At 47.4% G+C, this 25,440-nt stretch overlaps 2 protein-coding genes across 4 annotated transcripts in view; one reads left to right on the forward strand and one right to left on the reverse strand.

The window, feature by feature from the left end:
• LOC144101385 (ribosomal L1 domain-containing protein 1-like) overlaps positions 1-25,440 on the reverse strand; it is a 486,157-nt gene that overhangs the window by 53,511 nt on the left and 407,206 nt on the right. The gene's annotated exons all lie outside the window — the stretch shown is intronic.
• Positions 1-25,440, forward strand: part of LOC144101381 (tether containing UBX domain for GLUT4) — a 66,786-nt gene that overhangs the window by 29,555 nt on the left and 11,791 nt on the right. For both annotated transcript variants that reach the window (XM_077634514.1, XM_077634515.1), the window contains exons 3-7: positions 8,668-8,883; positions 15,849-15,909; positions 17,163-17,236; positions 18,691-18,907; positions 21,239-21,379. In XM_077634514.1, coding sequence (XP_077490640.1) covers positions 8,668-8,883; positions 15,849-15,909; positions 17,163-17,236; positions 18,691-18,907; positions 21,239-21,379 — 709 coding nt within the window. The remainder of the gene's footprint in view (positions 1-8,667; positions 8,884-15,848; positions 15,910-17,162; positions 17,237-18,690; positions 18,908-21,238; positions 21,380-25,440) is intronic.

Here is a 25,440-nt window from a genome sequence, read left to right on the forward strand (position 1 = left end):
CGCCCCGCTTCGCTTTCAGGTTGCACACGTCGGCACCATGCGAACGTGGCTTAATTAAACTGATTTCGACCTGCGAATTGACGCAGGAAGTGAGGGGGCCGAGGAAGAGGAGGAGGAGGAGGCGCGTTTCATCCCAGCATGCAACGCTGTCACCGTTGCGCGTTGAACTTCGATCGCTCAACAGCGCGGAAAGAGCAAAAGGAAACAATTGTTTCTTTCGCATTATTAGTACACTTACTGCAAAACGCGGGTGTTGACGTGTCAGCTATTCGTGATCCCATCACTGTAGCGTATCGCGTGGCGCCATTTTCGGGACTATCATATACTGAGCGTTTTGGTATACTTCCTCCTGGAAGCCCCCGTTTATTTGTATTTTTTTGTATTACTTTTGTATTACCTTCAATGTAAAGGCTACTCCTTCCTGCGTATACGTTGCGCTGTGCCTGATAACCCTAACGTTCTTTATTAATTATGCGAAAGCATTAGACGGCTATGTGAACGCCGAAAGTGTCCGCAAAATGTGTCACCAGAAGCTGGTCCCCTGTGACGTCATATGACGTCAGGAGTCATGCAGGTCATGCGATATTAGAATAAAAATAATAAAATAGGTGTCTAGGCGGGAATCGAAACCGGGCCGCCGGAGCGCGAGACGGGGACGCGGCCACTTCGCCATGACACTTCAACGTTTGAAGCTGAATAAAGGCGCGTCTAGGAAATGCACAGTTCTTAAAAAAAATAAAGTATCTTCGAAATATGTACTGAGGCCTACACGAGTAATTATGAGCATGTCAATTACATATGTTCCAATCAAGCGAGTACCAAATTCCCTCCGTTTCCGGTAAATTTCCTCCGTGTTTGGCGTGCAGTCGTAGCGCCATCATGTGGCATCCACTAAAAACCGCATCGCATTGTACGGCGCTGATTCAGCAGATGGCGCAGGTTGCGGACCGCTCGCAACTTTCGCATTTCCGCACGTAAGGAGACTGAAGTGCACCTCGGAATTTTAAAGGAACACTGGAGCCAACGCCGTCTGTGTCTGTTTTTGTGAGATTGGTAGCGGGGCCTTTCGTGACTCCGTTCACGCTTGGCGCGACAGCGAACCAAGCTTTCATTGCTTATGCAGACTCGTGGCGTTGGTGACGGCGTCGAATGTCGCTGTTTAATTGCTTCGTTTAATTTTTGCACGTTTCGATTTTCTTTTCGCCTTCGCTGTGCGGTGAAAATGCACTAGTGGTAGCGATGGAGAAGTTGAATTTTGACATTCAGTCGCGCTATGCTTGTTTTTTTTGTGTGTTCTATTCAACAACAACACCTTTCACGTGACTTCACCGCATGCGATTGTGGAATCGGCTGGGGGTGGCGGCACATTTGCTCGGTTTTTCGCTCTTTCCTGGCTCAGTGGCTCCATTAAGTTATTCTCTTTGTCGTTGGAATCCAGCCTTATTCGTTCTGAGTGCTCCTCGAAGGGACTACGGCAGACAGGCGGTGGTCTCGGGTTCGATCCCCACGCCAGTACGAAATTTTTCATCTGCGCATTTCAGTGGAAGAGCTTTTTCTTTTCTTTAGCCATGTGTGTTTGCTTGTATGAATGCACGTGAATGATTGTTTCCTTATTCAAAGCAGTCTTGTGGTCAATATATACCGCCTGCTCATCGTCATCGTTATTGCCTCCTTTCTCACTCCGAAGTACTCGTCCTTCGGCAACTTCATCACAGCGGAGACGCAATTGCGTGCACTCATGCCCCGCTTAACACTAGGGTCTACTGCGCATGCGTAGTGGCATATGTGCAAGCGGCCACAAGCTGGTCATCAACGACAGCGAGTTGTTTCGCGACCGACCGGCTGAACCAGAACTTTCATTAGTGCGCTCGAAGCAGCGCGTTCAGCGGGTGCTGGTTAGATCGTGACTATAGGTACGGTACACCAGTTGGCGCGATGGCTCATAGAAGTCGTTCATATGGTTAACCAAATCACTGAGGTGACAACCTCATCCAGCTATTGTTCTCAGCAAAGATCGACTGTCTGGCTTTTTGTACGGCTTTGCTTACGTTAGTTAGGCAGCGTAAGATGCGCCTATTGCCGAGATAATTGGTGAAGATGGTTTATGGTTTATGGGGGTTTAACGTCCCAAAGCGACTCGGGCTATGAGGGACGCCGTAGTGAAGGGCTCCGGAAATTTCGACCACCTGGGGTTCTTTAACGTGCACTGACATCGCACAGCACACGGGCCTCTAGAATTTCGCCTCCATCGAAATTCGACCGCCGCGGCCGGGATCGAACCAGCGTCTTTCGGGCCGGCAGCCGAGCGCCATAACCACTCAGCCACCGCGGCGGCTAATTGGTGAAGAGTGAGAGCTTAATACAGTTGAAGCTCGTTACAACGAGGTTTAAAGGTGCACCAAAGAGGAATCCGAACTCGCCGTTTTACCGCGGGAACTCTATCTACACGTTCCGGGCATTCTTAGAAACTTCGAATTAGTGTCCTGTGCGGCCGATTGCCTTAAATCGGATTAAACGTCTCGGCTCCCGCCTTTTTTTTTTTTTTGAACTCAACGCGGTAGGTAGGCGGAGTCAACCAAAGCATGGAGTGCCTTCGAGCCAGTCCAGTGGCGGCTTGACTTTCGCTTTCATTTTGTTTTTTTTTTAGGTTTCAGTAAATAGACATTTTCAGTCACAGACAATATAGCCGCAAGTTAGGCCCACGGAAATAGGAATACACGGGGACTCTTTGATTTACGTATCACTCCGCCGCTGGCAGAGCGGCAAGCCGCCACGGGACTGGCCGACGCGTTGGTTGACTCCTCCTACCTACCGCGTTGAGTTAAAAAGCGGGAGCCGGGACGTTTATTTCGATTTAATTAGGGCAATCGGCCGCTCAGTACAATAATTCGAAGTTTCTAAGAATGCCCGGAACGTGCAGAGTTCCTGCGGTAAAAAGACGAGTTCAGATTCCTCTTTAGCGCACCTTTAAGGGGCCCGCGGCGATTACTTCGTTATAACCGTAGATTCGTTATAGCCCGTGTTGACCCAGCTTCCAAGGGGAAATCGTCATGCCTTCGTTATATGCATTATTTCGTTATAAACCGTTTCGTTATAACGAATTTCGACTGTAGCAGGGGTGAAAGAATGAACGGTGAGAATGAAAAGGACCCCGCGGTTGTCGCCGTTTGGAAGTGAATGGCGGTGGGGCTGCAGCATTAGAGATCCATGTACACGAAAAAAAAAAAGACACCATTGAAGTTATCGCTGTTTTGCTTGTGAAGCGGCCGGTGACGGCGATATATACTGGCCGTTTTTTTCTTTAGATTATATATGAACTGCTCCTTTTTCAGTGAAAGTAATCTCTTTGTCATTGGAACGCGGTGGTCTATGGATGCAGGCCAACTTCTGCTTTCAGTGTCCCTTGAAATAAAAAAAAAGAACGAAGTCTTTGGCGCTCGCTTGGGTGACACGATGGAAATGCGTGAGCGGTAACCGTTACGAACTATACGCTCATTGACCACGCACCGATTTATTATTTTATTTCTTTTATTTTTGTTCTTGGCGTCTTCGTTCTTGTCGACATCTTCCATTCTCGACTTACAATCGTAGATCGGTGGGAGTCCTCGTATACCACTCCTGGGGCAGTGGTACAGCGGTTAAGCGAGGCACCACTTCCCTGCGATGGCAGGAGCTGCCAACGGTGGGGCTTGTGCGACTCGGGCTACTTAACTCTTCTCGGGCAAACTCTCGTGACCAATCATTAATTTAACGGACACCTGCCATGACGGGCAGTTTGCTCACAATCCGGAGGGCAGGGCTTTAGGGCTTCACTCCTAGGCCTTCACCTATTCTCTGTTTCATGCATTTAATTTAATTTATTGATTCCTTTCATTTATTGGTTTCATTTATTGAAGGCATTACATCATGGCCGCCGCGGTGGCTGAGTGGTTATGGCGCTCGGCTGCTGGCCCGAGAGGCGCGGGTTCGATCGCGGCCACGGCTGTCGAATTTCGATTGAGGCGAAATTCTAGAGGCCCGTGTACTGTGCGATGTCAGTGCACGTTAATGAACGTCAGGTGGTCGAAATTTCCGGAGCCCTTCACTACGGCGTCCCTCATAACCTGATCTGCTTTGAGACCAAAACAAACCGAAGGTATTACATCAGGTGCATTGCTGCCAAAGCTGTAGCTCTCTTGTTTGCGCTGCCTGCATCTGCGACCAAAAAGTAGTGCGCTCCTTGTGGCGAGCGAAACATAGTAAATGATGTGCCTGCAGGCTTATTACATGATACATTTGTCATGAGCTTGATTGATTAAATGCGCTCTTACTGTTGATGACACGCTCTCGCTTTGTCATGCCTTAGACCTGTCGGCCACAAAAGCGCGGAGTAACATGCCTACCATTGTTTTTTCATGCGGACTACTTCCTTACCTTTCACAGCGTTGCACGTGATGCATGAAACTGAGTATGGGGCTTCACTATTCTCCACCGCTTTTTCTGCACCTTGTGTCCTCAATTGCTTACCGATTGAAAAAAAAAAGAGCAAAAGTAGCGACAGCGTTTGCAACTCTTAATGCGGCCAATGTCCGCCGTGCTAATCGTGAAGAGGATCGCCTGCGTTGTGTCGGGAAAATATTTAAATTAAAATTTCTCAGCCATAAATGCGTCTTTTGGGGCCGGTGTCGGACAAACGGCAACGTACCCAGGCACAGCCGGATAATCGATTTTTATTTTAAAAAAAGATGTCATTGAATGGAGTTCTCCGCAGTGTTCCTTTAAGGCGTATATTCTGAAACCGCGTGGTTGTTAATAGTGGGTTGGTGCTTTGACAGTAACGTAGTACGTGCAAACTGCGCTAGGAGCTGTAGTAACGGGCAGGACGGACGAAAAGACAGCACCACCGGGCAGTGTGTGTAGCGACTTTTTTTTATCGCCATTAGACAGTCTATAGATTGCCCAAAGACTTCTGTCTATAAAGTCTATAGACTCTATAGACGAACCCTAGGGAACAGTCTACAGGCAGTGTAAATCTTGTAGACAGTGTGTAGAGAGTCTATAGGTTTATGGCCATACACTTTTAGTAGACTTTTGTCTATAGACTGCAGTCTGTAGACTGTGAATAGACAAAAAGAATTATCTATAGGAAAGCAGTAGCCTATAAGAAGTCTATAGACTGTCTATACACCATTTTTATAAGGGAGGACGCGCTAATGTGCGGCTGTCAACCGACGCGGAACTGGAAATTTCAGTTAAGTACCGGTGGAATTGGTAGCAAATATGCGAGAAAAAATAGTTTCCTGCTTTTTCGCCGACCCGTTCTGCCCTGTCGAGCCTCAGAAGTGTGTGGAGGAGCTGTATACTGATCGTCCCACCAATCCCCCCCCCCCCCCACCCCCCACGTACACCCTATGATTGTATACCTCCTGCTGCCGAGCCACTGACCACATTTTCACACGAAACACATTGTGAAAGCTGCCAGGTACCCAGCGCTCTCCGATTACACCCTAGTTGGCTAACACTCTAAAACACCCTAGTTGGCTAACACTCTAAAACACCCTAGTTGGCTAACACTCTAAAACACCCTAGTTGGCTAACACTCTAAAACACCCTAGTTGGCTAACACTCAATAACACTCTAGTTTGTGATCGAGGTTGCTTTCGCTCACTTCATTTATTACTCTCTAATTACGCCCCAGAGGAAATTCGCCCTTGTGTAGTGTCTCGGTAATAGAACGAAAAAGAAAAAGGGGTGTGACATCTTTTGTTCCACCTCTCTCCTATCGTCCATTAAATAAAACTAGTAAAAAAGAAATCAACAACCCGCCGTGCCTGTCACGCGCCACTCAGCTGAAATCCGGTAGATGACGCCGCTTGCACGGTTATTTCGTGCCTATACAAGCAACGCCAGCACTTGGTACGCTATCAGCATGCATTCGGCACGTGCCAGCCGAGGTGCGGCTGAAGAAGAGGACATATATGGGAGGAGTGCACGGGTTGCTTATTGTATACGTGCCCTGTGTGGTCCTTGACCTTTATGCTCCAGTCGGCGCATTTAAATACCGCCGCCCTTGGCCCCCCCGGCGGTCTATCTACCCTTTCTATTGTCCGTTATCGCGCATGTACTTACACGTGCCTTCGTGTGTATTCATTTGCAGCAGTTACAGTTGCACTCGCCCCTCCTTTTCGCCCAGGTTTATCTCTCTCCTATTTTTCCCGTTTAGCGTGTCAGCAGTTTCGTTGCGCCATGGCTCACAACGTCTTTTGTTTTGTTTTTGGATCGATTACCAGAGAAATGAGGTAATATACGAGTCGCAGGAGGAGTCGGCGTTGCTACTTAACTTCAGCGCTCTTATCTCGAGCTTTTGGTTTATTCGATCTGACGGCTTGTTCACGCGTCGTCATCAAGCGACCTACAAGGGCTCCGCGTTAGTTCGAATTTAGCATAATTGGAACGCATACTTCCGGTCCGCTTCGACATGAGTCCGCTCTCGATGATTGGATCTCGAAGTCGAAAGTCCGGCGCCCGCGATGTGGCCGCTAGTAGTGTATAACTTTATTCTCCGACGGATATATATGGTGGGCTTGAGTAAGCCCAACCGCCTATAGACGACGGCCTGGGATCCGTGGACCCGGGCGACGTGTTCGGCCAGTCGGATGATTCTATCCCTTGCAAAAATTTCTTTAGACAGTCTATAGACTCTTCACAAACTTCTGTTTATAACGTCTATAGATTCTCCATTGACAAACTCCAGAGAACAGTCTCTAGGCAATACTAATCCTATGACAACCTATAGACAATCTGTAGATTTATAGACATACACTTTTATTAGACTTTTGTCTATAGGCAGTCTATAGACTATGAGTAGACAAAAATAAATGTCTATAGGAAAGCAGTAGAGTTTATAAGAAATCTGTATACTTCTATAGACCATTTTTGTAAGGGTAAGCTGAGTCTCAGGGTCTGATCTGCGCATTAGTCTCCCAAAGTTCATGTCTTACATTTCCGTGTGCACCAGAGATAATGTTATCCGGGTGGGCCTTCGGAGCTGGCCCGCAAGCAACATTGCACGAGTTCCGGCGAAGCTTTGTGCTGATTTTAAGTTTAGGACCGTCAATAGCTGCAAAAAGCAATATTGGCCCCGAGGTGCGGCCGCTTCCGGGGATGTGCTGACTGTATCGCTGTCACTACAGTACACAATGAAAGTACTGGTGGCAGTTTTTATGATTGTCCGCGCCTGTCTTATTCACACGTACCGCTATTCTCCGGCACCTTCAAAAGGAATTTTTATCGTGCCATTTTGAAGTCTGTAAAGATATATACACACGCAGACCAAATTTTATGGAACGCGGTCAGCAAAAAAAAAAAAGTTTTATTGCCGCCTGCGCCCGGCCAGAACCCCACACATGCAGCCTAGACCTGAGTAGAATTTTTACTGCTATTCAATCTGAAGTGGTTTGAAGTGTTGTTTTGCCCTGGATGAAAATAAGTTTTTTTTTTTAAACCAGAGCCACGTTTCATGCACTTTGGACAGCGAGTCGATGGACTGGAGGCATGCATGTGCGGTTCAATTTTCGCGCGTAGTTTAGGTACACCGACTCACGAGTTATTGACGACTGCTGTATAGTTTCGAAGGGGACTGAATATGAGGAACTGTTTGGGCGACCGACTTGAAGGCGCACGTTGCTTAATTTCGACACGCGGTCACACCGGGCTCTCATCGCTTCACGTATGTCGTCCCTCGGGACACTTCTCCCTTGAGGTGATTGGGAACGATGGGATTTTTTTCTTTAATATGTGGTATTCATCAGTGGGAGAGTAAGAGTTATTTGAAAGATAAATAATTATAAAGCAGAAGAAAAACCAACCACACGCCGCCGGTGGGATCCGAACCCACGCCTCCGAATTTCGCGTCCGGTGCTGTGCCAACTGAGCTATACGGCGGCGGCTGTCCGATCATCTGCTTTCGGGGGTATTTATGTTTGCGTGTAACTTAACCTTGAGAGTGTTCACCAGCGCCACCCTCGTTTATTGCGGTGGACGCAGTACGTCCTGTATTACTGCGAGTGTGACGTGGAACGTCATCGAATGTGATGGTGTTGGCATTTGAGGACAGGGTTAATTGGAGAGACATGGGGAGAGGCCATTGCCCTGCAGTGGGTGTAGTCAGGCTGATGATGATGATCCCCCACTCGGTAGTCATGGTGTTATACTGCTGCAGCTGTAAGGCGGCTCGACACGTGTGACCGACACGGTTCTAGACGCCCAATTGTAGCTTGGCGCCTTAGCGTTTTGCCTCCATAAAAACGCAGCCGCTGGGGTTCGAACCCGACCGCGGCGGCTGCGTTTTTATGGAGGCAAAACGCTAAGGCGCCCGTGTGCTTTGCGATGTCAGTGCACGTTAAAGATCCCCAGGTGGTCGAAGTTATTCCGGAGCCCTCCACTACGGCACCTCTTTATTCCTTTCTTCTTTCACTTCTCCTCTATCCCTTCCCTTACGGCGCGGTTCAGGTGTCCGCCGACATGCGAGACAGATACTGCGCCATTTCCTTTCCCCGAAAAAAAAAAACAATTATTATTATTATTATTATTATTATTATTATTATATTTGCCCTTCTTTAGCCCCCTCTCCGACATCTGAGCGCTGTGTTAATAACAAGGCTGTGTTCCCGACCGCTGTCGCCGCAGCCACCGCGAGCGCCTGCTCTCCCAGAGCCTGCCGGTGTCGTTCAGCAACCTGCCCAACAATGCCGAGCTGGAGCTGCGCTCTTCGGGCGGACACCGGCGCCCCGCCGCGGCCAACGTGGACATCTGCCTGCAGCTCGAGTCCGGCGAGAGGGTCATGGCGCAGTTCCCGGCCTCCGCCACGCTGCTGGACGTGGTCGCCCACTGGCCCGACAAGACGTGAGTCGTGCTCCGCCCTGGTTGCTCAGTGTGAGTGCGCCACAGCATCACCTGGCGCAATCTATAAACCGCCAGTAACATGCATGTACTACAGTCTGCCAAAAGTAACCGGGCACAGGTGGTTTGTTTGTTAGGCGCGTAGCGATGCACTTACGGCAGCCCTTAAGCTCTGGATCTGTTGCAAAGTAAGGGGAGACCTTGTCCTCGGGTTTTTACTCTTTTCGGTTTTTAGGGGCAGCGGCGTTATGGCTGCATGCGTTATACGGTTGAGAAGCGAAAACCTGCCGCTAGGTTACTTTTGGCAAAGGGGGGTTGCCCTCAGGTGCCACTCACCAACACTCACCCGGCGCATATTATCACGGGGGACGCGGTGGTGACATCGCGCCCGCATTGCGTGAAGGTTATGTCGCTTCTGCGCACGTTACAGGGGCCCTGAAACACCTTCAGAGGAGATTACATAAGCACGCTCAGTCGCTCTATTCTCTCGTCATGGACACATGAGATAAACAGTATACACTTCTACACGCAGCAGAGAACCCACAGTCACGCGCGAAAGTTGGCGAGCCCTTTCCGGCGGCATTTTCGTACTCGCGCCCTCCTCCGTTTCACGCTCCTGCGTATGTCGGTTAAGAGATGGCTATTGGCTGCCCCTTTCCCGGGGAGTTCCCGCGCACGTCGGCAGACGGCGGTGAGGCCGAGTACGTGCATGGGGACGGCGGAGGAGCGCTGACCTTCGAGCGCGCTAAAATAAAGAGAGGGAAAAGCGCGGAAACGTTGAAATTCAAATTTTAGCTACAACGTAACTCAGCTTCTAACAAGCACGTTTGAAAATTCTTGCAGCAGGTTGTTCGCGGATCGGGGTTCTTTTAAAATCCCAGGCATATACCGCAACTTTGTTGAGAGCCTTTTTCGGTGTGCCTTGAAGAGCGCAAATGAGGCGTATATAGTTCGCTCGGTATATAGGCACTTAGCCTTCACTGCACTCGTTCTAATTTTTTCTGCAGACTTAGGCCAACCGCACAGTAGCTTGATTTCATACGCCGCGTAGAAAAACAGTAACACTGCGTGGAATCGGCTGCTTTCGTGCAATGCGGCTTGACGTTTTACCGCCGTCAGCGCATCCTCGCGGCAGCAAAAGTTACCCACAAGCAAATTTAAAAGTATATCTTTGAACGCTTTTTATTTTGCTTAATATTTTCTAACTTTAAACACAATGTTGTGGCAAAATAAAATATTAGTTATTTTGATCGCTGCGTATTAAGTCTTTTTACAAAAATTTAGCAGACGGCCCCTCGCCGTGCAAATAAACGCTCTCGGGGCGCCGCCCTGCTGTAATTGGCTGATTCCTCGTTGCGTCAAGCGGTGACCTCTAATCGTTTCCTCATTTTGACGTCACTGTCAGTAACTTTTGACAGAATTTGTGACAGTTGCGTAATACGGCCCATATCTTTAACGTGCACTGACATCGCACAGCACACGGGCGCCTTAGCGTTTTTCCTCCATAAAAACGCAGCCGCCGCGGTCGGGTTCGAACCCGGGAACTCCGGATCAGCAGTCGAGCGCCCTAACCACTGAGCCACCGCGGCATGCAGGTCGACCTTTCAGCCCATTCACGAGTTTGAGATAACTTTTCAAAGTCACTGGATGTTGACTACGCGGCAATGAGGTTTTGCCTGGGCATAAATGTGGCCACGTCGTCTTCTCCACCTGCATTTCAAGCGCAACAGGGCCCGTGTGTGCGAAAATTCGGTGCGCTTGCTAGTCGTGTACCCGCCGCGGTGGCTCAGTGGTGAAGGTGCTCGGCCACTGAGCCGGAGTTCCCGGGTTCGAACCAGGGCGTGGCGGCAGCGTTTCGATGGAGGCGAAACGCAAAAAGGCGCCCGTGTGCTGTGCGATGTCAGTGCACGTTAAAGATCCCCAGCTGGACTAAATTATTCCGGAGCCCTCCACTACGACACCTCTTTCTTCCTTTCTTCTTTCACTCCCGCATTTATCCCTTTCCTTACGGCGTGGTTCGGGTGTCCACCGGCATATGTGAGACAAATTTATTACTGTGCCATTTCCTTTAATCAAAAACCAGTTTCCTTTCTAGTCTAGCAGCCGCCGCGCGGTGGCTCAGTGGTTATGGTGCTCGGTTGCTGACCCGTAAGACGCGGGTTCGATGGAGGCGAAATTCCAGAGGCCCGTGTACTGTGCGATGACAGTGCACGTTAAAGAACCCCAGGTGGTCGAAATTTCCGGAGCCCTTCACTACGGCGTCCTTCATAGCCCGAGTCGCTTTGGGACGTTAAACCGCCATGAATCATTAACTCTTCTAGTCTAGCCCCGCCGGACAGTCAATGTTAAAGAAGGGTCCTTTCTAGGGGTGTGCGAATATTACAATTTTCGAATACGAATCGAATACGAATATGAAGAAAAAATGGCTTCGAATATCTGTTCAGTGCAAAAAAAAAATATTCAGAAAACGATGAGCAAGCAAACGTTGTTGCCCTTATTTTTTTTTTTTCAAAATAGTGTATGGTCTTTGCAACTAAAATAAACTAGACCGCCTCAGTACCATATAAAAAAAAACATGATGTGCACAGAAATGTATACTACTTGATTAGACAGCATAACAGTATCCAAACTATAATGAGGTCATGCAAAAGAATATCCATAAAGTGACAAGACTGGCAACAAAAAAATAGCATGGTGACTATTAAACCTCATTCATTCGGAGTTCAAGGGACCGGAAGAAATGCCCGGTTCATCCGAAGGCCTCTGTTAATAAAATTGCCCCCCCCCCCCCCCCCCCAAAAAAAAAATGCTGCGAAAATGCTGAAGATGCAGTAAGGCCTTATGAGGCGGCTCCATCGCGCTAACACCTGTAAGCCCGTGGCGAGCGACCCGTTTTGGAGTGCTGGAAGAACAACACAAATGCAAGCAAGGGTCCGGGGAGCACACACTTGCGTCGGAGCGGCGAGGCGGGTTCTAAAAAGGAAAAAAAAAATAAGCCGCGCGGAGCTGGGATTGGACTATCGGCGAATGCGCGGGTCGACATTTTATGGAGGAAAAACGCTAAGGCGCCCGTGTGCTGTGCGATGTCAGTGCACGTTTAAAGATCCCCAGGTGGTCGAAATTATTCCGGAGCCCTCCACTACGGCACCTCCTTCTTCCTTCCTCTCACTCCCTCTCTTACCCTTCCCTTACGGCGCGGTTCAGGTGTCCGACGATATATGAGACAGATACTGCGCCATTTCCTTTCCCCAAAGAACCAATTATTATTAGTATCATTTGAGGTTGCCGCAGGGCAGCGGTTAACCTCAGAACCCGAAACTACGCAGCCAGGCTATTTGTTTTTTTTTGCCCTAGCGACAGAGGCCTTCCGATTGTTGCCACGCCTGCCGTTACGCCCGCCAAAGACGTGTGCAGGTTACAATGCACCCTTCCTGCAATAGGCGAGATTTTAACAGGATCGCTTGCCCTATTGTGACTACTCGACTCACCCCTTCAGGAGGCTCCCACGGCATTCCGCAAGTTGGCTTTCCCGCATAGTGTAGTTTACAAAGCGGGATGGCGGAAGTCACGCTCGGAGATTTATGAACGCGACAGGACGCATTCTTCGGATGTGGGCATTAATTATGTAACGTATTACCGAAGGATTAAAAAAAAGCGCGATTTCGCGTTGCGATTGCTCGAAGCGTGCCGTCGGCCCTCTTGTTCGCAGCACGGGTGATATGTGGGAAAGCCCACTTGGGGACATTCGCACGAGGTGAAGTTTTGCGGCGTCGGGATTGGTCGGGATGCGGTCGGTCCGCGTGATAAACGGCGGACAAGGAAGCGGATAGGACCTCTGTGTTGTTTTCCTGGAATTTTTAACTCGATTATCGGCTAATTTGCCCAGATATTGTGGTTTTGCCACGCTCGAATTTGTGAAAGTATGCGCTGGCGAGTATTCAGGAATTTTCGAATATTCGGAAATTCACGAATATCAATTTTCGAATACGAATCGAATATCAAACGTATTCGAATCAAACGTATTCGATTCGTATTCGAAATTTCGAATATTCGCACACCCCTAGTCGTTTCATTTTCATTACGGCGTGTTCCGTAGCTGCTCCCGTCTGCTTGAAAATCCGTACGTCAAAGCCATGTGATGTGGTCCCTCTGGCCGCCGCAGCGCTGGACGCGTTCTCGCCTTAAGCATTTTCTCGACCGATGCGTAACGGGCGGACGTGCCGGGGAGTCTTTGTTGTTCTACCAGGCGACTCCGCGTGCTTTGTTGTTTTAGTTCGGGCGAGCGAAAACGGGCGTCACGCGTCCGCGCGAGGCCGAGGCACGATCGACGCATGGCCGCCGGTTCTCGCGCGGCTGGCTCGCTCGTTCGTCATCGGCCGTGATGTTCGCGCGTTTAGCGTTCTTTATTTGCGCACGTTTGACAGACGCCGCGGTCACGCGCTGGGATGTCATGGATCGTGTTTTGTTTCTCTCTGATTACACGCGCTCGCGTCGGTTTCGCCTCGGTACAAAGATGAACGGGACGACTGCTGCTGGTTGAAGGAGTTCGCGTACGCAGTTTAAAGGCGCGCAAAATTTTTGGTGGCGTGTTGTTTTTTTTTTACTTCGTGAACGGTGTGACTTGAGACGTTGATGGTCAATAACTGAATTTGTTTTGGCATGTTGTCTCGGTTTCAGTTATAGCCGAGCTGTGGCTATTGCGTCTCAGTGGAGTTGTTGTCTCGTGATGCACAAAAACTGGGAAATAATCTTAACTTTTTCATTTTAATTCACTGCAACTCTTCTGCCTGGTTTAAGAGCTGGAGTGGGAATGAGTGAACAAGGAGCTAGTATATTGTAGTTTTAATAGATCTCTTGTGATCTCACTCTAATGCCATAGCAACTGTCCAGCTACTGACATTGAAGCTACGTATGAGGAGAAATTCAGTTATTTATACTTACCGGGTGTAAGAAAATGAACGAGTAGCTATTATATCGCAGTTTTCATACGTCTTGTGTGATCTCACTCTATTGTGACATGATAGCTGCCGTTTAGCTGCAGAAACTGAAACTACGTGGGAGAAATTCAGTAATAGATTCACCTGGCACAGGCAAATTCCACATCGTGATCTATTCTCACTAATCTCATGCACGTCATTCCAAAAAAACGTACAGCGAAAATTCATTGTCTCTACTCTTTTGGTGTGGTACTGACTGTTGTGTGTGGTTGGTGGTGTGTAGTCAGTAGCAATGAAAGTCACAGAGGGATGTTTTGTGGTTCGGGGGACACGAATCTGTTTCCAGTTGGCAGCATTTGCTTAGACTATGTAGAGCCATTTTACTGCCGCTTTAGTTGGGTGCAGCTCAAATCTGGGGCAGTGAAGCTCCAGCTGCTGGATCCATGATTGCCATCCATTGTTGTTCTGCCGTAGGCTAAAAGTCTATCGTTAATACTTATCTTGTTACCTAAACACAAAGCTAGTCACAAGATGAAATCATTATAGGGCAAAAATTCTGAAGCCTGTGACTTAATTGTGTAAAAGAAAGCTGAGGACAAGTTCCTTCAATTGTTGTTCTCACTAATAACTGCTTCTATGGATTTTTCTTGATATGTGTGTGTTTGAAAACATGCATTTATTGCCTGAGAAAACTGTGTTTAAAAATTTTCCTGCCACTCAATTCAAACTCCTGATGTCAACACCGAAAGGAAATCTGTGTTCACTGTTTTAAAGTGAATGGTGGTGTAGCCTTGCATCTGAGATCTGTGTGGAGAAAAGTGTGTTGACGCACCGCAGTTTACTTACGAAATTAACCAGTGGTGTTGACATCTGTATTTAATTTTTGAGTTTTCTCTGGCTAATACAAGCTCCGTTGATTAGTGGAGTAATACAGTGCACTTGGTTACGGGCTTTTCTTGTTAACCGCTGGTTTTAAACTTGCATCCTAGTAGTAATAGTAACCTCTGTTGTCATTGAATTTACTGCAGTCATGGATGTCAGCCCAGTAACTGAGCACTGAGCATGGCAGAACCAGTTCCTGTGAAAGAAACATTGCGAAACCTGCATTGGCATTTTTCTCCTCGCCATTTTGCATATTCTATTGCAGCTGAGGCATGCCTATGCCAGCACTCTAGATATAGTAGACCTTCATGGATATGATCCTGGCTCATACAACTTTTCTTTTCATACGCCCAAAATCGGTGGCAGTAAAAATACCCTATAGAGTTGCAATATTTTTCTTCCACTTAATTGTTCCGGATAACACGTATGATTTCTCTGCTGCTGTGTTCAAAATTTCGATCAATTCTGGTCATATGATACGTTTAACGATCAGCTGCACACGTGCTAACATGTGAGTGGGCCGAACCTGGGGGACACGTGAAATGATGGAGCTGAAGTGTAGCCCCTCTGGTGGCTTCTCTGCAATGCCCAGGTGCAATGGGGCAAAGCATTAAAGAAAAAAAAAGGAAGAGACGGACTGTATGTTAACATACCAGAGGGCCGTTCTCGTGGCGACACGACATGAAGAGGAGAAATGCAGCGGCTTCTTTGCAGTGCGTAGAGGCAAGCAATCGAAGCGTCTATGGACTGCGCCTGCGTACTAGAAAAGGAGCTGTCCGGACCTAGTGCCAAGAAATGCTAATCAACATTTTTATAAAGTGAAAGTGTCAATAAATGCCTTCGTACCTCATGCAACGGTCTTATTTTGATAAATATATAAAGAAAATGATATATAAAGGAGGCTGGCTCATTACATTTGATGATTCAAACACATTTTATATGCATTAAACTGAGCACCTCAGGGCCATTGAAGTTAGTGTTGTGTGCTCTCCCTGTGGCGACACATCAGAGAAGCAGACCACGGAAAGGAAGGAAATTGGATGGTTTAAAATTGGAAAGCTGCTTCCTGGCCTTTTCTTAATTAACTTCTGCACCACAACATCCTTGTGTGCTGATAAATGATGTTGGTCTTCTTTCTTTTCGTTCAAGGGATATCCAAAGTGCAACAAATCAACAAATGGACCTGGTTTGCGTTTACATGAGGAAAGAGGTGAGACGGACAGTCTTATGTTGCACTCCAACCTTTTCCTTACTCTATACATTGCAACATCTTTAAGCATAGGCGTGCACAGGTCTCTCCATAAAGGGTCATAGTTCTTGGTAGTGCCCTCTCATGTCTTCTGGGTAGCTGGGAACAGTATGGTAAAAAATCTGCACCCCCCTTCCCCATGTCTGTTAGGGGGGGAAACTGCCATAAATGGGGCAAACTGCCCCTCCCCTAACACTGCCATAAGGTGCAGTTGCATTTTCGTGCAAAACAGTTTACAGTCTACAGTCTTTACAGTTTACAGTTTACAGTCTTTGACCTATGAATTTCTTGCAGTGTAAAGATATTTTTGCAGCTTGAAATATTACACCACACATTGAGACTACATGTGGTAAGCTTCTGTTAAGATTGTTGAGCTGTAGACTTGGTGGGATTTTCTCAGTTTAGAATCACAACACTTGGGGTAAGTTAGCTGTTTAAGTGCCATGAAACTGTGTGAATCATGTTCATCCCATCTAGTGATACAAGCGCTAGCATGCGACTTACGCTTCTTTGTTTTTATCTTCATATGCTGTGTTATCATATTTTTTCCTGACGTTTGTGTTTCTGTGCTGAGCCGCCGGTTTTTTGGGGTAGCTTAAGTTGTTGTAGTTTTTCTCAATGCTGCAGTACTCACCAGTTTTGCTCGACTCTACAGTAGTGCTCGTAAATAAAGAGTAGCCAGAAGCCACATCATTTGAGGATTTGGCCATATTTGTTAGCATTTGTTAGCAGCACCACAGCCAATTGTATGTTTAGCTTTGGAGACAGAGATTTGCAGCATAGGCGGTTTTCTCACCACTACTGGCAATACGACATTGCTATTGTGCGAAAACGTTTTTTTTCTTTCCTTGTGCTTTTTTATGTAGCTTTGTTGTGAACTTTGGTGCTTTTGAAACTGTATTCTATTATTTGCACCTACTCGCAATTGCACTAAGCCATTATATAGTCACTTTTACTGCATCTAATCGTGTATTTGCATACTACAGCCCTCACACACAGTGTCTCTGGAGGCCTGTAAGGCATCTGTTCTTAGACCTTGTTTGTCTGAATAAAGAGTATTATCAGTCACTCGATCAGTCAATGTGTAAAAAGTAAGTAAACGCAATGTTTCTTCATTTTTTTAGTGAATTATCTTGGTCATTGATGTACGCTAGTGACACGCAGCATTGTGTCACATTCTTGAAGACTTTCATTGAATGAGACCTTCATTCCAGGTTGTTGGCATTGACCAACTGCGAGACATGACTTTGCAAAAACTGGGCCTGACAAGTGGCAAGGCAGTCATCAGGTAGGGCCTGTTGCATTCTTATGTAACAGTTGCTTATTGCATAAAAGCAATAAAAGCAAGAAATGGCCGCGTGCTTCGCCTCGATGGCAAATGTTCGTTGATAAGTTAACTTTTCCTCGCTTCTCTCCAGCCTGGTGGGTGAGCTTTCTGTGGGTATCTCAAAAACGGCTAAAAAGAAAAAAATTCATGTCACGATTGTAGTTTGGTTCCAAATGTAAAAGGTACTTTCTAAAGTGAATAGAAAAAAAACTCTTATTATATTTTGCAAATACGGTAATATTTCCCTCGACAGGCGCCATTATCATGACTCATTCGTGCAGGTTTGCAGTGATCACATTCCCCTCATTCTAGTTTTCTTTATACATCCACAAACACAATAACATAAAAAAAGTGTTTGGCTGTTAACAGACAATTGCGCAAAAAACGCTAGAATCCGTGATTTTTCTTGGAGAAACCAGGAACTTCTCTCGTGGGATTATGGTGGCTCTCCTATTGCGAGAATGGAGCACTGTTATTATTGAAGAAACGAGGACTTGTAATTTTAATTTAGCATTGAAAATTGGGTAAAATAATTCAGTGTGACATTGTGTGTAGAAACCTTGCCATTATCGGTGCATCTCATCTCGTGACCACATCCCAGTAAAATGTTATATGTTGTCAAAGCACTCTCCACTGTGTCCTCTGATGAAAAGCAGCACCCACTTCGCATCGGTGGTGAACTGCTTTGAGCTGTTGTCACTAGATGGCAGCAGTGTTGTGCATTTCTTGGTTGAAGCAGTAAGCGGGTCCATTAAAACGTCACTGTACTGTAACCGCTTCGGGTGTGGAAACTCAGATGGATGCTGTGCTGTACGAAAACTGTGTATTTACAATCTAGTGGCTTTGGATTGTGTTTGTTTTCAATTTATCGCTGTTGCTGGGGTGCTATCGCTATTGCACACTCTAGAGGTTGTGGTTTTCAGCATTGGAATTTTATAAAATGGGTGCACACGTTGTTTGAAGGTTCTGTAAAAATGTACAGTATATCTAACAAAACTGATGCAGAGGCGAGCAGTTTTCTTTCGGGCTGCAGAAAATTGGGCCCTTAAAAATTCACTTATTGGTCCCTTCATGTGGATTGAGGTTCTAGGTTTGCCTGTTTAATCAGGAGATATATTTTTTTCCATTTTAGCAAAATCGCTAAACTAAGTAATTAAATAATAACTCATCTGACCTTTAGCGCGTTATGATTTCACTCTGTAAAGACAGCTTCCTTGCTTTTGCATGGGCTCTGCCAGTGACACAATGTCTGGGTGCTTTCTTTGTTGTGGGCTTGTCAGTTTAATGAAGTAATTTACTGCTCCTATAAACTTTAGTCAAGATCTTGCTGTGTAAAGCCCAGCAGTGCTTCTTTTTACGCCAATGCGACCACTTGCAGTGGTTCCAACGTGTACGTGTGCGCCCTGTTGTCGCAGGCTCCTCCGTAGGCCCAAGGGCAGCGTGGTGCAGCAGGCTCATGTGAGTCGGAACATTTCTGTTCCTTTCAAAAAGGAGGAACCTCGTCCTCCTGCTGCTCGAAGCGTGAGCCCGAACCGGTTGGTGCGGCCCACATCACCGAAACAGGCCAGGGCGACCTCGCCGCCTTCTCATAAGGCCAACTCGCCAACACGGCCAATGTCAACCTCTCCAGATGTGAGTCACATTTGTAGAAAGAAGGCGAAAGAATTCTTTGCAAATGAAATGATTGGGCAGTGGTCTGGCAATCGTGCATGTGCTGATCATAGTGCTAATAATGAGGTATATTAAACTGTGCTGTGAGATGCATTGAAACTACACGTGTTGTGTGGTCCTGTTGTGTGTTCAGTACAGGCAATCATTTGAAGCCCTTCAGAATGTTTGCTGACACTTTATTTTGTGACTGGCATCTATTCATTGTTGTAAGTAATTTATCTTTGAGCCTGTACGATAACTACTGCTGCCACCATCTTGACAAGTATTTGGTGAGAGTGCACTTCTTTAATATGCTTTTAAGAGCAGCTGCTTTATCAGCATCAAGCACAGGCTTGGGTAGCACATAGACCGTGCACCTAGGTGCTTAAATGTGACACCAGTCTTCATGTATGCAGCCAGTGCTGTGAAGCACTTTACAGGTGGCTTTCTTGTTGTTCATGCAGATACCACATTGTACAGTGAAACCTCGTTATAGCGAACTGGTAAAAAATTGTAAAATAGTTCAATATAGCCAAAATTTCCATTATGAAATTCTCCCAAAAACTCGCGCTAGAGAAGCTAAATTTAGTCAGAAAAAGAACGGCAAATGGGAGAGACCTCTGCCATAGTTTTAGCACTTAGTTTTAGCACCACTTCAGAACCATTTGCAGCGATTGCGGAGTCCGCAAAACCCGAGCAGCAAACGTTACTTAGGTTCGCCTCGCCGCACAGCACCGTAGCACGCGGTGCCAGCATGTCAAATGCCAGCTAGGGTGCTTTCCTCGCATTGCAGTGGTGTTACGTAAAAAATTCAGGGGGGCACTTTGTTGACCTTAAGTGCGATGAGGCAAAAGCCTTTAGCGCGGTGTCACTGCTTGTGTCGGTGATGTGTGGTGTAGATGTTGATTAAAGACTACACAGTTGTTCGCTTCAGGACACTTCCGCTGACGTTCATTAGCGCGTGCACGCTTGGTTGCTGGAGACACAGGAGAGCGTTTAGGCGGCATCCTTCCAGATCGGCGTTCTGGAGGCGTCTGGCAAGATTGCCTGGGCAGCGCTCCTCTCAAACGATGGTGGTGCCACTCAGTGACGTCATATGCATGCGCAGTAGGCTGAAGCGCAGGTGCATTGTCAGCTGGCGCCTTGTGCATGCGCTGTACATTATCATATACTGAGTTCCCAGTTGCGACATGCTACACCAACTACTAGTACTACTAATTAACTAGTTACTAATTGAAGAATTGCCAATTAACCAATCACAAATCAACTAATCACTAATTTAATAATAAACTAAATAGCCGACCATGTCACTGGTTCCGGGGCACTCTCGATGGGTGTGAGAGGCGCAAATGGGTGCCGACCGCTTGGCTAGCAGCTTTCTTGCGGCTTTATCTTCTGCGGCGCTGTTGGCAAATGCGGGCTAAAGCGTGAACTGTGGCGCGAAGGCTTGCCGCTCCACCACCAGTCACCCGTGTAGCGAGGCAAAGCCTCCCACCTACCATCCGAGCGGGCACATTTTAGCTCTCGTCAGTTTGATATACCTGTTTTATGGCAAACCGCTTTCGATATATAAAGTAAGAAATGCATGTGTTTGTTAAAAATATTTAGGAACAGATTGATATAGCCAATAATTCGCGATATTCGAGTTATTGTAACGAGGTTTGACGGTATATCTTTTCAAATATGCTCTGACTACTTCCTTTTGGTTATGTGATGCATCTCGCAGCATGTTGTTCTCTTTGCTTACCCACCAGTTTACACATTGACGGTATTATACCACCAAGCATGCCATCCGGTAACAACACATCTGGTGGTTTGAGAAAAGGCACTTATGTGCTTGAAAAGAAAGGGCCAGATCACCTCGCTGCTCACAGCATGTGAAAGCATGGAACACTGCAGTAGGTGCCTTAGTACCTTTGGGAAGGCAAGAGTAAGGAAATAAAATGTTTGTTATGACATATTTGTAACTTATGTGTATGTTACAACGAACCCCAACTACTACTACGACTTAATTCCAACTGATCAACACTACAATTTAAAACCATAGAAACACTCCCCTATGCTTTGGTTGGTTTCCTGCCCTCCAGGTTGCTGTTTCAGCTCCGTTATTCAGACCTATTTGCACTGAGTTCTTAGTGGATTCTATGTTGTTAGCACTCTATCTACCCTTGTGCCTTTGTTCTCTACCGTGCTCACAGTTTTATTTCTGATGTCTGTACAAGTCCGTGACTTCAACATTGTCCCCATCTTGCTGGGCTGACACATCTGCTCCAGCAGAGCCCATCATCACTTGAGTGATCACCTGTGACGCAGGCCATTCGCAAGGAGCCTCCAATGTCGGGCCAGTCTCCAGTCCGCAGTGGCAACCCCAACGGCAACAAAGAGGTTCGGTTCAGCCCTCCGCCAACTACGAAGTCAGAGGTGCCAACCATACGTGAGGAAGACATCAAATACGTGAGTCGGTTGGTGCTGCCTTGTCTCAGCATGTGATGGTGATTTTGCATGCCTGCTGCCCATTTCTTTCTCTGTATGGTCACCGTATTTGTGACCGGGGCAGTATGTGCTGCACTTTTCTGTGGTACCTTTCACCGGTCCCTTTTACTTGGTAAATAGAAAAAAAATCGCACCTGATGCCATGACCCCTGGAGCAGTGCAAGATATTGCAGCGCAACCTTAGGAGGTGTAATGTGCGACTGGAGAATATCACTACTAGAATAGTTGTGCAAGTTGTGAACCCAATCTGGAATTTTTTATTGCCAGCTCTTCAACAGAAGGTATAGTGAGAGAGATCAGATCCTCAGATGGCACTGTCTTCACTTAGGATATGATAAATAACATATTATGGAACATTTTCCTGTGTCTTCTTTTCAACGAACATTTGCGAATGTGTTTGCATGAATTGTAGCCACAGGGCTCTGTGAAATAGGTACCGTATTTACTCGAATCTAGGCCGGCCACGATTCTAAGCCGAGACCCGAAAGTTGAAGGCCACAGAAAAAAAAAAACTTACCTCGATTGTAGGCCGGCCGAAAAAACAACACTGTTTATACCTCATTATCACAATTATTTTTATGACGCGACACGACTGTTCTTACGTAGCCGCGCACGTGAAAGTGCGTGGCGCGAAACGACTGCACCATGTGTCTGCGCATAGGCGACTTGGTGTAGAGAGAGGAACTCGAGTGAGACACAGCGGGAAGCATCGTGCCTGCATGCTCTGCCAAAGCGTGATTGATGGCCCCGAGAGGGACCGTTGAAAAAAAAAGCTGCCAAAGGAGCTTTGAGAGAAGAGGAGGAGGAGAGGCGGCGTTGGGCGAGGAGACATATGCAACGCCAGCCCGGGATCAGCCCCCGCTCATTCGTCATCATCATCGCTGACTTCTTTATCGCTGGCCTCCTCGAACAGTGCGCTATCTTCACTGCCATCAAGTGCATTAGAGATGCAGCACTTGCGGAATGAGCGTGCAACCAAGCTTTCTGGGATGTCACCCAGGCTGCAGCTATCCAAGTGGCTACAACTCCCAGTGAGGCGCGCTTTATTCGGCCTGTTGGTGTAAGCTCGCGCCGCTCTTCACTAAGCCAGTCCACGTAGTACTTGCGCAGCCGATCCTTGAAAGGCTTATTGAGGCACACATCAAGAGGCTGCAGCTGGCCTGTCATGCCGCCGGGTATGATGGCGACGTCGGTACCGGCTTCGGAAAGCGCAGCTTTTACGCCGTCAGTGAGGTGTCCACGGTAAGAGTCCAGGACGAGGAGGGAACGTTTGGCCAAGAGGGCCCCTGGACGCCGCTGCCAAACCATTCTGATCCACTGCTCAACCACATCGCTCGCCATCCATCCATTTTCGTTGGCGCGGACGATCACATTTCTTGGAAACACTTTTCGAGCTGGTAGAGTCTTCCTCTTAAAAATTATATACGCCGGCAGCTTGTGGCCATCCGCCGTGCAGGCCAGCATTACAGTCATGCGCTGCTTTTCGTATCCGGCCGAGCGCACTTTCACTTCCTTGGCACCTTTTTCGTTCACGGTGCACGCCACTGGCATGTCAAACCATACCGGCGTCTGGTCAGCGTTTCCCATTTGTCCTACGGCGTAGCCGTGCTCCATCCTCTTCCTTATTACGAATCGCTGAAATGAGATCAGCTTCTCTTCGAAGTCGCCCGGCAGCTTTTGACAAATGGACGTGCGACGTCGGAGGCTGAAGCCAAAGCGCTTCATGAACTTCTGCAACCAGCCCCGGCTGGCTTTGAACAGTTCCCGGGGGACGCCTCGCTCTCTTGCTTTGGCTTGCAGCACTTCCGTGGTCACTGGAAGTGCCGCTGACCTCTGCGTCTCCACAAACTCGGCCAGAGCTACCTCCACTTCTGGATGGCGGCCTTTCTTGGGGCCCGTGAAAGCCGTTCTCGTTGCCGCGCAAGCAAAAATTTCGTTACGCTGCCCCCTCCAACGGCGAACATTCTTCTCATCCACGCCGAAGTCCCGCCCGGCTTGAAGATTTGACGACTGCTCTGCAGCGACTATAACTTTCCGCTTGAAGGCGGTACTATAATGGCACCGCCTGTTTGGTGCCATGGTGTTGGTGATAAAAACTACGCACGAAAACATCACTGCTGCGAATGTGCTCACGCCACCGCACGAGAACAGAACAAGGCCAAAATGGCAGCCAGTGCTCATGTGTGCTTTGATCAGTATCGGCTACGGATAGCAACGGCTACGGATAGCAACGGCTACAGTGCTGTCTTTCATTGGCGTTTTGTGGGGGCGCCACCTGCGTGCTACATTTATTCGTATTTTACGAATACGAAACCTCGAAACGAAATCCTCGAATCTAAGCCGACATAAGAGTTCTACATCTCGTTTTTTTGAAAAAACTATCGGCCTAGATTCGAATAAATACGGTAACAAAGCCTGATGTGTTACAGGAAGGAGCAGCATAGTATACGGGACCAGTTTGAAGAAGAGCACATAGAACAGAACACAAGCCACAAATGCTTGTGGTAGGTGTGTGTTTCTTTGTGCTCTGTCTTCTTTGTACTGTTCCCATATACTGTGTATGCTGTCAGATCATCTCACCAGACTTGCAATGCTCTGTTGTTCAGCTTAGCCACCAGGTGATACATTGTCTTTGCTGCAATGAGAAGAGAGTTATCATCTGTGCATCAGCTTGTATTATTGCTATGCTTAGCCTTGCTTCACGACAACTGATTACATTTGCACTTGAATTGCAATGAATGGTGAAACTGGGTAGAAATGGGTGTTGAAGTAGACAAGATCGGGAAGTGGGATGGCTCACCGGGCAGAAATATGGTAGTCTGCTATATTTCTCCACTTCGTACATAGCGTACAACGTCGCCAAAGCTAGTGCACCTCTTTGCGTTGGCTGTGTCTGCACCCAAAAAGTAGTAGTTTATCACATGTCTTAAGTACATCTTTGGTTACAGGCGCAAAAACAGACACAACACAAGGAAGAAAGACAGCCTGGCGAATTGGTTTCCAATTGGTTTTCAAAACCAATTGGCCAGGCTGTCTTCAGCTGGGTTCCCTGGTTCGCTCGTAACGGCGGTCGCTGAAAACCTGCTACAGAAGATGAAGAGGAAGACTGAGAGCTGGGGAAGATGTCCCTCGAGAAGAGGTTGTGCGACCTGTGATGGTACCCTACGTGTAACAAGTTTTCCAACAACTCTAAAAAGGTTGCGAGCAGGCATGGTGTGCCGCTTGCTTTTTCTGCCCCAGAAAAGCTCGGAAGCCTTTGTTCTCGTATTGAAAGAGAACGAAAAGAAGGGAGAGGGTGTGGCACCAAACATGGGTGATCGTTCATGAAGTGCGTCGAAGGTGTTGTCTATGGAATTCCCCTCTTGTGCGGCCGCTCCTGTATAGGGCAAACTGGGCGCTGCGTTAACGAGCGAATCGGGGAACTTGAAAGAAACGTTGAGCAAGATAAAGAAGGTCCAAATATACCTAAGCATATAAGGTCCTGCCCGTCACGCATTTGTGAGCCATGTTTTTCCGGTGCGCGAATTCTATCAAAAAGCAAAGATACAAAAGCCTGGGAATTAATAGAAGCTTTTTACATTGCAAAGAAAGGAAGCATCTGCGTTAGCGACACGTCCATATCTTTGTATAAGGCTTAGAACAACTTTTTCACTCGTTCGCTATCATATCAATTTTGAAGATGATAGTATTCCTTGCGTGTAAGACGGTATATATTTGTCCGTGTTGCCTTCAAATAAATCAGTTGTAAGTGGCGCTCCATCCCGTCTTTCTGCCTTGTGTTGTCTGTTTTCGCGCCTGTAACCAAAGATGTACAGTTACCAACTTGCCCAGCAAGACTTTCTTTTAAGTCTTAAGTGCGGACAAGCGTCTTTCGTTGTGACAAAGCTTGGGTACCTCAGCTCGCAATTTGCTGAACTTTGTTTTGCCTCTTACCATGTGTCCATCCTGCCCCTCGTCGACGCTTTGAGCAGCAGGAGTACATGCTGCGGAGTGATACATGGCTGGCGTACATATTCGCTCAA

Source organism: Amblyomma americanum, chromosome 8 (assembly GCF_052857255.1).
Source record: "Amblyomma americanum isolate KBUSLIRL-KWMA chromosome 8, ASM5285725v1, whole genome shotgun sequence".
Classification (NCBI taxonomy): Eukaryota; Metazoa; Arthropoda; class Arachnida; order Ixodida; family Ixodidae; genus Amblyomma; species Amblyomma americanum.